Source organism: Octopus bimaculoides, chromosome 10 (genome assembly GCF_046866305.1).
Source record: "Octopus bimaculoides isolate indiv1 chromosome 10, ASM4686630v1, whole genome shotgun sequence".
Lineage (NCBI taxonomy): Eukaryota > Metazoa > Mollusca > Cephalopoda > Octopoda > Octopodidae > Octopus > Octopus bimaculoides.
This window is the reverse complement of record NC_142937.1, coordinates 56,704,135-56,716,634: the sequence shown is the minus strand read 5'-3', so window position 1 is coordinate 56,716,634 and position 12,500 is coordinate 56,704,135. Positions and strand designations below refer to the sequence as shown.

Sequence of the window (12,500 nt, the reverse complement as noted above, 5' to 3'; positions counted from 1 at the left end):
ACTTAGTTATCATTAAGCTAGTGTTAGGAACATAAATTGTGACTAAGGTTTGATGGAAGATTTTAATTCAAAACTTATGAAAATAAGACATTTGTACTATAAAGCCAGAACCAGTTTCAGCTGGGTTGGTAACTAACAGGTTAATATGATTGATTCAATAAATGTGTTGGAATCGAGGAAATGTTAGAGTACCAGACTAAAATATTTAAAGTATCCAATTTGTATTTTTATATTCAGAATTCAAATCTCTCAGATTGTATCAAGTTTATATCAGAAATTCAATGTTGCATTGTAGTAAATATAAGCATTGAATACAGAGGATGCACCAAGTCTCTAAAGAAATGAAGTAAGCATGCTCTATTGGATGTGTTGTTTTAAAGTGCATGAACTGTAGAGCACAAATATGCTGAAAGAAAAACTGGATATGAGAAGAGTCAGATGATGAAGTGTGCAAGAGAGTAGATTGAGCTGGCAGAGACATGTAGTGCATGAAGAAGTGCTAAGCTATCAAAGCAGAAGGAGCGTCCAGAAGAGAGGGACATAGGAAGGGGTGCTGAAAGCTGATTTCAAGTGGCTGAACTTCAAAAAGTAGATGACAAATGACAGCAACAAATTGTGAGGCACTCTGTAGAAGACCCAAGGAAAAGCAGACATAAAAGAATTATGTGACGCTGATGATGATAATGATGATAGTCATCAGCATCAGTGACAACATCATCATCATCATTAGTAGTGAAATCATTGTTGTCAGTAGTAGCAGCAATTTTGTTTTGTTCATCTTTGCAGGTTTTCAATATTTTGTACTATGATGTCTTTGAAGATAAAGTTTTGAATAAATCAAATAAAGACCTGTATAACAGATTTGTATTTGATTAATCCATAATACTTGTATACAATATAAAATCACTGTAATTTATATAACATTGTATTGATTTTTCTTTACTTTAATATTTAAAAAATTTAACAATAAAATGAATAATTTCAGACCTTTTTCAATTCCAAAATCAACCACCATCATGGAAAATATTGGACTTGCATTTGCTGCCAAAAATGTTGAAAGGAAAAATGATGGCAGCACTTTATACTTGGATATTTCCTTAAGCTTTTCTTTAAAATTTACTTCATTTTCTGTTTTTGGACTTCGATTCTCCGTTGTTTTTTTCACAGGTTGTTGTTCAAATTGAAATGACATGACACATGCCTGTTTAAATAAATCAATATATTATAACAACTGCATGTGTGCTATAAAAAAAATGTATCTTTATACCCAATGTTTTTATTTCCTATGATATGAAACAAGTTGAAAAGTTCAAGTATGTCAGGGCTGTATTCAGGAGCGATAAGAAGCAGAAGGTTGAATTGGATGCTAGAATTGCAGGTAAAAGAGTAAAACTCTCTTCGGTCATGAATGACCAGTGGATTACAACTAGGAAGTCCCCTCCAAGGCACAAGTCCAGGCAAAGTTGTTTATGGAAGACCAGCAGTCATCCATGCATACCAGCCTCCCCTCTCCATGTTATCCAAGGGAAAGGCAAAAGCTGATACAGATTGGCACCAATGTTATCCAAGGGAAAGGCAAAGGCCGATACAGCTCAGTGAACTGGAGCAATGTGAAAATAAAGTATATTTCTCAAGAACACAATACACAGCCCAGTCTGGGAATCAAACTCATAACCTCATGACTGTGAGTTCTATGCTCTAACCACTGAGCCATGCACCATGCTAGAATTACAGGTGTTGTTACAATAACACACCAGCACCAGTATTCATTCCTCAGAAAAGGAGTTGGTAGTAAAGAAAGTTAAATTTGGTATCTTTAATTCGGTTTTCATACCTATCCTCACCAATAGTCATGAATGTTGGGTAATAGCTGAAAGAGTATGATCACAAATACAAGCAGCCAAAATGGGGTTCCTTCAAAGGGTCCCTAGAGGAGCATGACTTGACAAGGTGCATAGCTCAGAGAATAGGGAGTCTTTCCAGGCCAAGCTGCTACTTCCCCACACTGAGGTGTCATGTGATTAGAATGTTGCAGAAAAGAATTGCAAAACAGATTCTTCCAGCCAAACCAACTGGCAAGAATCCTAGGGGTAAATTAAGAATGAGTTAGTTGGATAATATCCATAGTTTCAGTCGGTCATGCTTGAGAATCCAGCCAGAAAGTCCAATAGCTTTTGCTTCTTATTGAACATTGTGGAGAAGGTGCCTGAAGATTGTATCTCCACAATCCTCCCAGGAATAGTGGGCAGAGAAAATGGATGGATAATAATTTTATTTCCATCCTTGTCACATACTATGTTATAGTACTCTAATTGAGAATTACATTAAAAGTATACATGTGGAATACTCAACCACTTACATGCTAATTCAATGAGAAGGCAACTCATTTGATCAAACAACTGAATATTCATCATCAAAAATCAGCAGAGATCCACTGATTCATGTATAATAGTTATAAATCTGAATTGCCTATTACAAGTTAACAAAACATAAAAATAATAAAGATTCAAAAAATAATTTTATGTAAATTTTTAAAATTTGTAAAGGCTGTCTGAATGAAAAAAGAAAAACAAAAACTCAGAAAAAAATTAAATTAAAACAAAAATAAAGGTTAACTCCATTTAACTTAGATTTGGTTTAATATTAAATCTTTAAAAAGAATTACTGCAATGATAAACTTTATGTAATCTGACCATTCCTGGTAAATTATATATTTTCTTCTTTGTCTTAAGTTAAATAACAATAAATATGTTGAGCCAAAGAAGAAACTTTTATGCTTGATCTGCTAGATAAACTCTTTTACTCTTTTACTTTTTTAATTGTTTCAGTCATTTGACTGTGGCCATGCTGGAGCACCGCCTTTAGTCAAGCAAATCGACCCCAGGACTTATTCTTTGTAAGCCTAGTACTTATTCTATCAGTCTCTTTTTGCCGAACTGCTAAGTTACGGGAACGTAAACACACTAGCATCGGTTGTCAAGCGATGGTGGGGGGACAAACACAGACACACAAACACACATACATATATATATATACATATATATGATGGGCTTCTTTCAGTTTCCGTCTACCAAATCCACTCACAAGGCTTTGGTCGGCCTGAGGCTATAGTGGAAGACACTTGCCCAAGGTGCCACGCAGTGGGACTGAACCCAGAACCATGTGGTTCATAAGCAAGCTACTTACCACACAGCCACTGTTAAATCTTTTTCAAATCACATCTCCAAAAAAAGAGAACACATCAACTAATTTAGCTGTAGATACTGCTGAAAAAATAGGCTGGCCAACTGGAATATCCTTGATCTAGGTTAATTCAACCAGGGTTAAACAGTAATAACAACCATCAATATGTTAACATTAATACAATGGTGGACAAGCAGAATTATTACAGCATCAGATAAAATGCCTGGCAGTTTTGTTTTTTGTTTTTTCTTTCCCTGCCCTTTACATTCAAAGTTCAAACCCTGTTTAGGTTAATTTTGCTTTTTGTCCTTCTGAAGTTAATAAAACGAAGTTCCAGTAAAACACTGTTAATTAATTAAATTGCCTGTAACCAGCCTACTAAATTTCCAATCTTGTGCTTATTTTGGAACTTTACTATTATTATTGTTATGTTTATTATTATTATTAAGGTGGTGAACTGGCAGAATTATTAGCATGCTGGACGAAATGCTTGGTGGCATTTTGCCCATTGCTAGATTCTGAGTTTAAATTCCACCGAGGTTGACTTTGCTTTTCATCCTTTTGGGGGTTGATAAATAAAGTACCAGTGAAATACTGAGGTCAATGTAATCGACTAGTCCTCTCCTCCAAAATTTCAGGCCGTGTGCCTTTAGTAGAATTATTACTATTATTACTATTATTATTATTATTATGTGAGAGAGCAGTGCATGCCATCAGAGTGACACTGGGGTAAAATATACGAAGCCCAGTATACCCATCATGACTACCTGTCTGATAAGGGTACACCAGGCACATGCATCACAACCATACGTGCGCGATCTCATATCAAGATAAACAGCGCATGACCTCGCAGGTGGGGCCCAGTTAGAATTTTTTTCAGGTCGAGTAGCCCATCCCGCTCAAAAGGTCCCTGAATAAGGTTTGTTTAAGGATGTTGAGCAAAACATCCATGTTTCCAAAGGTGAATTATTCAAACCCCAAAGAATTCCTCTCAACACATGGCTATGATACTCCCCCACTACTTCTGCTCATGATCAGAGATGCACATATCGTCAGCCACCAAAAAACATGCTCAACTGGTTAAGGTCAAAGAACTGACGAGCAAATCTGTGGTATTAAGCAGAATATTTGCTGTATTATTATTATTGAGTGAAAGAGCAAGGCATGCCATCAAAGTGATACTGGGGTAAAATATACGAAGCTTAATATAATGGTTTATAACATTTAATCTGAAGGATGATATTTTATGTAAAAATTGATTAAATTAAAAAACAAAACAAACTCATAAACAAATTACTTGCAAAATTATGCCAGCCATTAGTAGAAAATTACCATTCCAACCATAAATATCAATTATATTGATTTGATAGAGGGGTAACAATGTTGATCCAATAGCCAAACCTGCTGATACTGCAGCAATTGCATAACTCTGACTAGAGTCAAAATACATAGCTATAGCAGAGTATGAAACCACATTCAAAATACATAAACCAAACCCTGTAATAAACGTAAAAGTAAATTTTAAAAAAAGATAGTATCAATAAAAGGCACAATATGATAATATATGAACATTCTTTTAAAAAAAATATTTTCATTTTTAACTCTTTACCATTTAAACCAGCCATATCCAGCTCAAATATTTTACCTTTTTATATGTTCAAATCAGCCACTTCCAGCCTCCCACACTTACCCTAGAATATCATTTAAAACAAACAATCACATCATCAAAATCTTGAAGCTACTAGACACTACTAAATAAACTCAGAGCAATGTGAATAAATATGTATTACATTTGACAGAGTAATCTGAATGCAAAAAGGTTAATTTGATTTGCTTTTTGAATAAAATTTTAATTTGGTATAATTTCAAGATGCATTCAAAAGGTATGGTTCTGAGTACAAAATTAATTCAGCATCCCTGCAGAGGGTATGGTCTTCTTTATCGAATAAGTGTTGGATATATGGTTTTCACCGCAAATACATAATGCTGTATGTATGTAAAATAGGAACTGTTCTTAAAATAATATAAATTAAAAACCTGGAAGAAATGTCTAAAATTAAATCAAAAGGATGTTAAGAATACAATTCGAATCTAAAAAGAAATTCTCCACAGCTTAAAAGTTTTAATTTGGCTAGATAATGTTGGAAAGTAGAAAGAGAGAAAATATGTGATATTACATAAGTGAAGCAACCAAAATGGGCTCAAAATAACTTTTTATTTCTGAATGTCTTCAAAAGTATAGTAGTTGTCCTGTGAACATTGCTATATATTAATGCACTTACCTCCAACCTCATAATGATCTTGATTTATTTCTGCTTATGTAATCTTCTTCTCTCTGCTAAATACACCAGTTGATGGACTTCACATAAAAACTTTCTTGAAATTACAGAGAGCCCTCAATTTTCCGGAACTAGAGAGAGATACTCCTAGTTACATTTTCAAAGTTCAATTCCTGCTTTATATTGCAAATGGATTCCTGAATCATATTTATTTATACCAGTCTTAATATTTTATTGAGATTTGTTTTCATTGCTTTTAAGATTGTGTTTTATATTTATATAAATGCATTTAATATTTTGTATTTATCTTTTATGGAGAATAAATTTTACTCCACCATATTAGAACACATTTAGTTAACCTGAGATGAAAATGCTTACTAGTTTTTTTATATTTTTAAATGTCTCACCTGAAATGATTACCTGTAATGAATTTTGTTTATATTATTTTTATTTTTTTTCCAGTCTGGTATCTTTTCAACAGAGGAATTATTGCATTCACATGACATGTAATGATTTTAAACAAATAAAAGATGTTGAAAGCAACTCTGATGTCTAAATTCTCTCTAGAACACAAGTCTTTTTCAACTACAAACAGAAATTTCAAGACCATATTTACTTCTCAATGATGTTAGAGCAAATTTAGTTAACCAGAGAAAAATATGCTAATTAGTTTTGAATTATCTCACCTGAAATAATTGATGGCAAGTAATTTAAATGGATCCAGAAAAATAAGTAACTTTGTTTTCATTTATTAAGCTGGTGTTTACAACTTCACTTTTCCTCCTTTGGAGGTCAATAAAATAAGTACCAATTGAGCCCTAGGCTTGATGTAAGCTTCTCCCCTAAAATTGCTGGCCTTGTACCAAAATTTGAAAGAATTATTAAGCTGGAGTTTGGAACATAACTAAAATTTTTACATGAAGTTTTGATGTAAACTTCTATATTTAAATTGGATATGAATATTTAAGTATGTATATTTTAAATCAAAGAAATCAAGTTTATGCAACAGGAATGGAGTTTGTTATGTCAAAAAAAATTGAGTGGTCCCAAGTTTTTTAATATTTTAACAAAGGAAAGTAGGTCATAAAAAAAAAAGAAAACTGAAATTATCTCAGGTAGATATGTATCAAAAAGCCATTACCAAACATTCATGACTATAGGTGAGGACAGTGCAATTGAGGACATGTACCGAGAGTGATAAAATCAAACATCCAGTCAACATCATAGTGTTTGGAGTAAACATTATTCCTCCATTCATCTTCCCACACAGCCTCAGACTCAATACGGAGTGCCTGGAGGAAGTAGTGCTGCCCTGAGTCAAGAGGGTGGCTGCTGGAAGACCCTATGCCTAGCAACAGGAATCTGTACCATGCTACACAAGCAGAAGAACCCAGTCATAACTGTCAGACAATTTCTGTGACCACATAACCCCTAAAATCTGGCCACCTAACTCCCCAAACTGCAACCCCCTTGATTATTATGTGGAGCACAGTTGAGCAAGAGACCAACAAAACTCATTGTAACACTAAAGATGAACTAAAGGCAAGGATTATGGTAGCATTCACCAACTTAAACAAGGAGACCATTCAGAAGAGTTGCAGGAGATTCCAAAGTTGTCTGGAGGCTGTGGTTGAAGCCAATGGCAATTTTATTGAATAAATTTATTCTTTAGAATCTCAAGGTATTTTTATGCAATTTTGGTAAATATATCTGTTAAATTGAAATGTCAGTGTTATTTTCATTTTTGCGCAGTTTAGATGACAATTTATTCATTGTGCCCTGTGTGTGTATATATATGTATATATATATTTATCTGCGGGTTAACAAGGCTACCAATGGTTTCATGTTAAAAGATTCCCATATGGTTGTTTAAGTGTACCATATGGGAACGTTGCTACACATTTTATCAGTATCACACGTATATATGTGATGCTGATGAAAGAGTAATAACCCTTGATATATATATATATATATATATATATATATATACACTCACACACATATTCATATATATATACACACACACACACACACACATTTTCAATCCACACATTAATGAAGGCAAATGCACATTGTTACTTTTCTTTTATCACCAATCTGTCAATTCACACAGGTATTTAAAACTCAAACAAGAAAAATCTAAAGTGCTTGATTAGAAATCTGTCAGATTGTTGTATGTATAGCAATGTCTGTGTGTGTGTATGTGAGAGAGAGAGAGAGAGAGAGAGAGAGAGAGAGAGAGAGAGAGAGAGAGAGAGAGAATGGAAGAAATACATTTTAAAAATACACACTCATAAATCAAATAAAACTATATTGTGTGTGTGTGTGTGTGTGTGTATCAATAATTTGTACTGGAAAGCACAACACATAACCTGAGATTGGGCTCAGTAGTGGTTTTCACATGCTACTCCATTATCTAGTGCAGTATAATGATGGGGCGTCAACCTCAGGATTACTTAGTGAAAAGAATATGAAATGTAGCAGAAATGTACTTATTGTGGGACACTGATGAGGTGAAGTGCAAGATGGCATGATGTTTCAACAACTGTTATGTAATTTTTACACCATTTTACTGAAACATGTGTAAGTTCTATAAAGTGCAGAATACCACACCTGTTTTTGGTTAATCCTTATTCTCCTCTCTCTCTCTCTTCATATATATATGTATATATATGTGTATATAGGTGTGTGTGTGTGTGTATACATGTATATATATATATATATATACACACACACACACACACACACACACATGCACACACACACACACATGCACATATACATGTATATGTTTATTTTTTGTGTCAATTTATAGCAGGACTCAAGAATTATAATGTTTCCGCCTAAAATGATGTCATTGATTGAAGAAGTGGTTGTTGTACATACCTGATACGATTCCAACAAGAAGAGCAATTCCAAAAACATTATTCACAAAAGCAGCAGCAGCAAAACCTGCACTTGAAAGAATACTACCAACAAACAATGTTAGGCGAAGTCCAAATTTAGAAATCAAAGGTGCTACAAAAATGCCTAGAAAGAACAAAATATAAACCGAAATTGAATTTTTTTAAACCAACATTTTTTTCAATTCATTGTTATTATCATTATTATTAATATTATTATTATTATTATTATTATTATTATTATTAGTTTATATAGGACTGAAGTAACTCAGCAGAAATGTAATAGATAGAGAGAAGAATTCTTTACTTTTGTATACGATTGACACAATCCATCACCAAGGTAAACATAGCGGACGTAATCCATCACCAAGGCAAACTTAATGACGAAAAGCGCGACTTGAAAGCAACAGTTATTTATTTGTAGTTGAACTATATTTCGGCATCTCGTGTGCCTTCCACAGGCTCAAAATAAACTACAAATAAATAACTGTTGCTTTCGAGTCGCACTTTTCATCATTAAGTTTGCCTTGGTTATGGATTGTGTCAGTCGTATACAAGTAAAGAACTCTTCTCTCTATATTATTATTATTATTATTATTATTATTATTATTATTATTATTATTTTTATCATGTGTTTTCATTGCACTGCTGAGTGCAGTTCTCTGTGCGTTGGGTATGGTCTGTGGTTTGTTTTGGTGCTATTATTGTTACTGTATTGAAAGTGCTTTACATTGGATGTATGCAGTGCCTAGCAGTGCTATATTACTGTATTTTATATATATATTCATAAGTCCTGGTGTTGTTGTTACTTCAACAGCTTACAATATATTTCAAAGTGGGAAATATACTCACCACATAAATAAGCAATACCTTGAGGCAATGACTGTACCAAACTAGTTGTTGATTTTGAGGAATTGAATACTTCCATAAGTTTCACATAAATAGGACCTAATGAAAATATTTCTGATACAAATATTTGCATAAGAATCGACGAGATTAAAATCATAGTTTTCTTTACTTTTGAGTACCTGGGTTTCTGTTTAAGTGGTACGATACTTGGTTCTCTGTCAATTCTTGGTTGCAAATCTACAGAAACTTCAGAATATTTTCTCTGTGTTTTTAAGCTACTTTTCCTTGAATCAGTATCACTGAGAAAAGAGGTTTCAACAGGAATACCAGCTGAAATAGATAGAGTACTAACAAATCTAGAAATACTTTCTTTGCGAAGAGCAGGAGTAAACACTTTTGACAAACTGAGGGTGCTCATTTTTCTTGATTCTGGTGCTCCAGTAACAGTATTCTTTCTTTTCTGCAAAGTCTCTGGTATTTTAACATTGTTAATTTTTGAAGAATTCTTTGAAAATTCTGTGGTATCCATGTAAGTATTACTTCTGCCTGTTTTTCGTTTGGTTGATTCATTAGTATTTTCTGCTATTTTCTTAAGTGGAGTTACATTCATTTCATTTTCAATATTTCTACCAAGAAAGGGAGATCCTCCACTTTTTGACATTTCAATAGAATCTAACATTTTCATTGAAACATTTTCAATTAATTTAGAACGCAACAAGTCAGATGGAGACAATGGCTCTGTAAAACTCTGGGAAGGCAAAGGTATGTTCTGAAGAGATTCATTTTTTTGTTCAGCATTTGCTGATGCCATATTTTTAATTGCTTCACCATTTTCTTGAACTAAATTGCATTCTTCTTTCTTTATCTCTTCTGTGAGTTCTTCATGATATATTTCCTTATCATCAACTTCTGCAATAGTTTCTGGAATATTTAGAACTGGATCTTCAGATACTTCTCCCATTTTTATTATTTGTATTTTTTTTTTTTTTTGCAGTATAATTTATTTTTAAATAATCAATAAATAAGTAAATTAAACAATTTAAAAATGAATTTAAGAATTTTTTTTGTTTTGTTTTATTTTACTAAAGTCTCCAGGAAACAACCATATCAGATTTTCTGTCACAAGAGTTGTATTACATATTCCTTACAACTTCTGCTATAAAATATCTTCATACTCTGGAACATCCTGAAAAACAATAGAGAAAAGAGGATTATAACATTATTATTAGCAGTCAGTTGGGGCCAGAAGATACTAGGCATACCAAGAGTCTTTTAGCTTTTAAGATAAGGAGTTTCTAACTAGAATACTGTGAACAATATATTTTTCAGCCACATAACAGAGATTTTGGAATCATCTACATAAATACTTCACCTTCACTCAATATTTTTGTCTTAAATATCTGACTCAATTGTCTTAGAATTTAGCCATTATTCTACCTAAGCAGCCAATACTAACTGTCACAAATATCCACCACCTTTGTATATTCTAACATAATAATAATAATAATAATAATAATAATAATAATGATACTAATCCTTTCTACAATAGGTACAAGGCCTGAAATTTGGTGGGAAGGGAACTAATCGATTACATTGACCCCAGTGTTTCCCTGGTACCTAATTTATTGATCCCAAAAGAAGGAAAGGCAAAGTTGAGTTCGGTGGAATTTGAACTCAAAATGTAGGGACAGATGAAATGCCACTAGGCATTTTGCCCAGTGTCCTAACAGTTCTGTCAGCTTGCTGCCTTAATAATGAAAATAATAATAATAATAATAATAATAATAATAATAATAATAATAATAATGATGAGGATAATAATAATAATAATAATAATTATAATATTAATAATAATTATAATAATAATAATAATAATAATAATAATAATAATAATAATAATAATAATGATGATGATGATGATGATGATAATAATAATAATAATAATAATAATAAATTGCACTACTGGGCACTGCACACATCCTACGCAAAACACTTTCAATACAGTAACCATAAGAGCACCACAGCAAACCACAGCACATACCCAAGGCGCACAGAGCTGCGCTCGGTAGTGAAGTGAAAGCACGTTATAAAAATAAAACTACTGAACAATAATAATAATAATAATAATCCCTGATGCAGTACCAGGCACTGGCTCTCAATCTTAACTTGATTGGAATTGTTATCATGTACATGTTTTGTCTTGGTATAAAAGATGGGCTACAGCTCAATACCACATATTTGCTTGTCAGTTGCTTGACCGTAACTAGTTGAGTATGTCCCTTAGTGGCTAATGATATATGCATCTCTTATCACAAGCAGAAGTAGTGGGGGAGCATCACAGCCATGTGTTGAGAGGAATTCTTTGGGGTTTGGATAGTTCGCCTTTGGAAACATGGGTGTTTTGTTCAACATCCTTAAATAATCCATATTCAAGGACCTCTTGAGTAGGATGGACTACTCAACCCGAAGAAAATTCTAACTGGGCCCCATCTGCAAGGTCATGCACTGTTTATCTTGATATAAGATCAATATGTCGCACATATATAGTTGTGATGCATGTGCCTGGTGTACCCTTATCAGACGGGTAGTCATGATGGGTATAATGGGCTTCGTATATTTTACCCCAGTATCACTTTGATGACATGCACCGCTCTCTCACTCAGTAGTAATAATAATAATAATAATAATAATAATAATAATAATAATAATAATAATAATGCAACAGAAAAAAGATGGTATAAACACACGCCAGAAAAGGTCACAGAAAACGAGAAAGCAACCATACTCTGGGATATGCCAATACACACAGATAGAGAAATTAAGGCAAATAGACCAGATATAGTTGTCAAAGATCATGAAGGAAAAAAATGCCTTCTAATTGATGTTTCAATACCAGCAGATGACAACGTTTCTCTAAAAGAAATGGAAAAACTTTCAAAATACAAAGACCTGGAAATAGAGATAACTCGAATGTGGAATCTAAAAACAGAAACAATTCCTATCATAGTAGGTGCCTTAGGTATAATAAAAAAATATTCAGACAAATACATAACAAAAACACCAGGACTTACAAATATATATAACATACAGAAAATTGCACTACTGGGTACTGCACACATTCTACGCAAAACACTTTCAATACAGTAAACATAAGAGCACCACAGCAAACCACAGCACATACCCAAGGCGCACAGAGCTGCGCTCGGTAGTGAAGTGAAAGCACGTTATAAAAATAAAACTACTGAATAATAATAATAATAATAATAATAATTGGAAAATGAAGGAG

General features: G+C 33.1%; 1 protein-coding gene across 1 annotated transcript in view; it reads right to left on the bottom strand.

Moving 5' to 3' along the window:
• The window catches only part of LOC106879929 (monocarboxylate transporter 2), a 25,745-nt gene that overhangs the window by 8,144 nt on the left and 5,101 nt on the right, over positions 1-12,500 (bottom strand). Inside the window, exons 2-5 of the mRNA XM_014929684.3 lie at positions 9,218-10,400; positions 8,349-8,492; positions 4,481-4,680; positions 988-1,201 (exon numbers count right to left, since the gene is read on the bottom strand). Coding sequence (XP_014785170.1) covers positions 988-1,201; positions 4,481-4,680; positions 8,349-8,492; positions 9,218-10,175 — 1,516 coding nt within the window. The 5' untranslated portion in view covers positions 10,176-10,400. The remainder of the gene's footprint in view (positions 1-987; positions 1,202-4,480; positions 4,681-8,348; positions 8,493-9,217; positions 10,401-12,500) is intronic.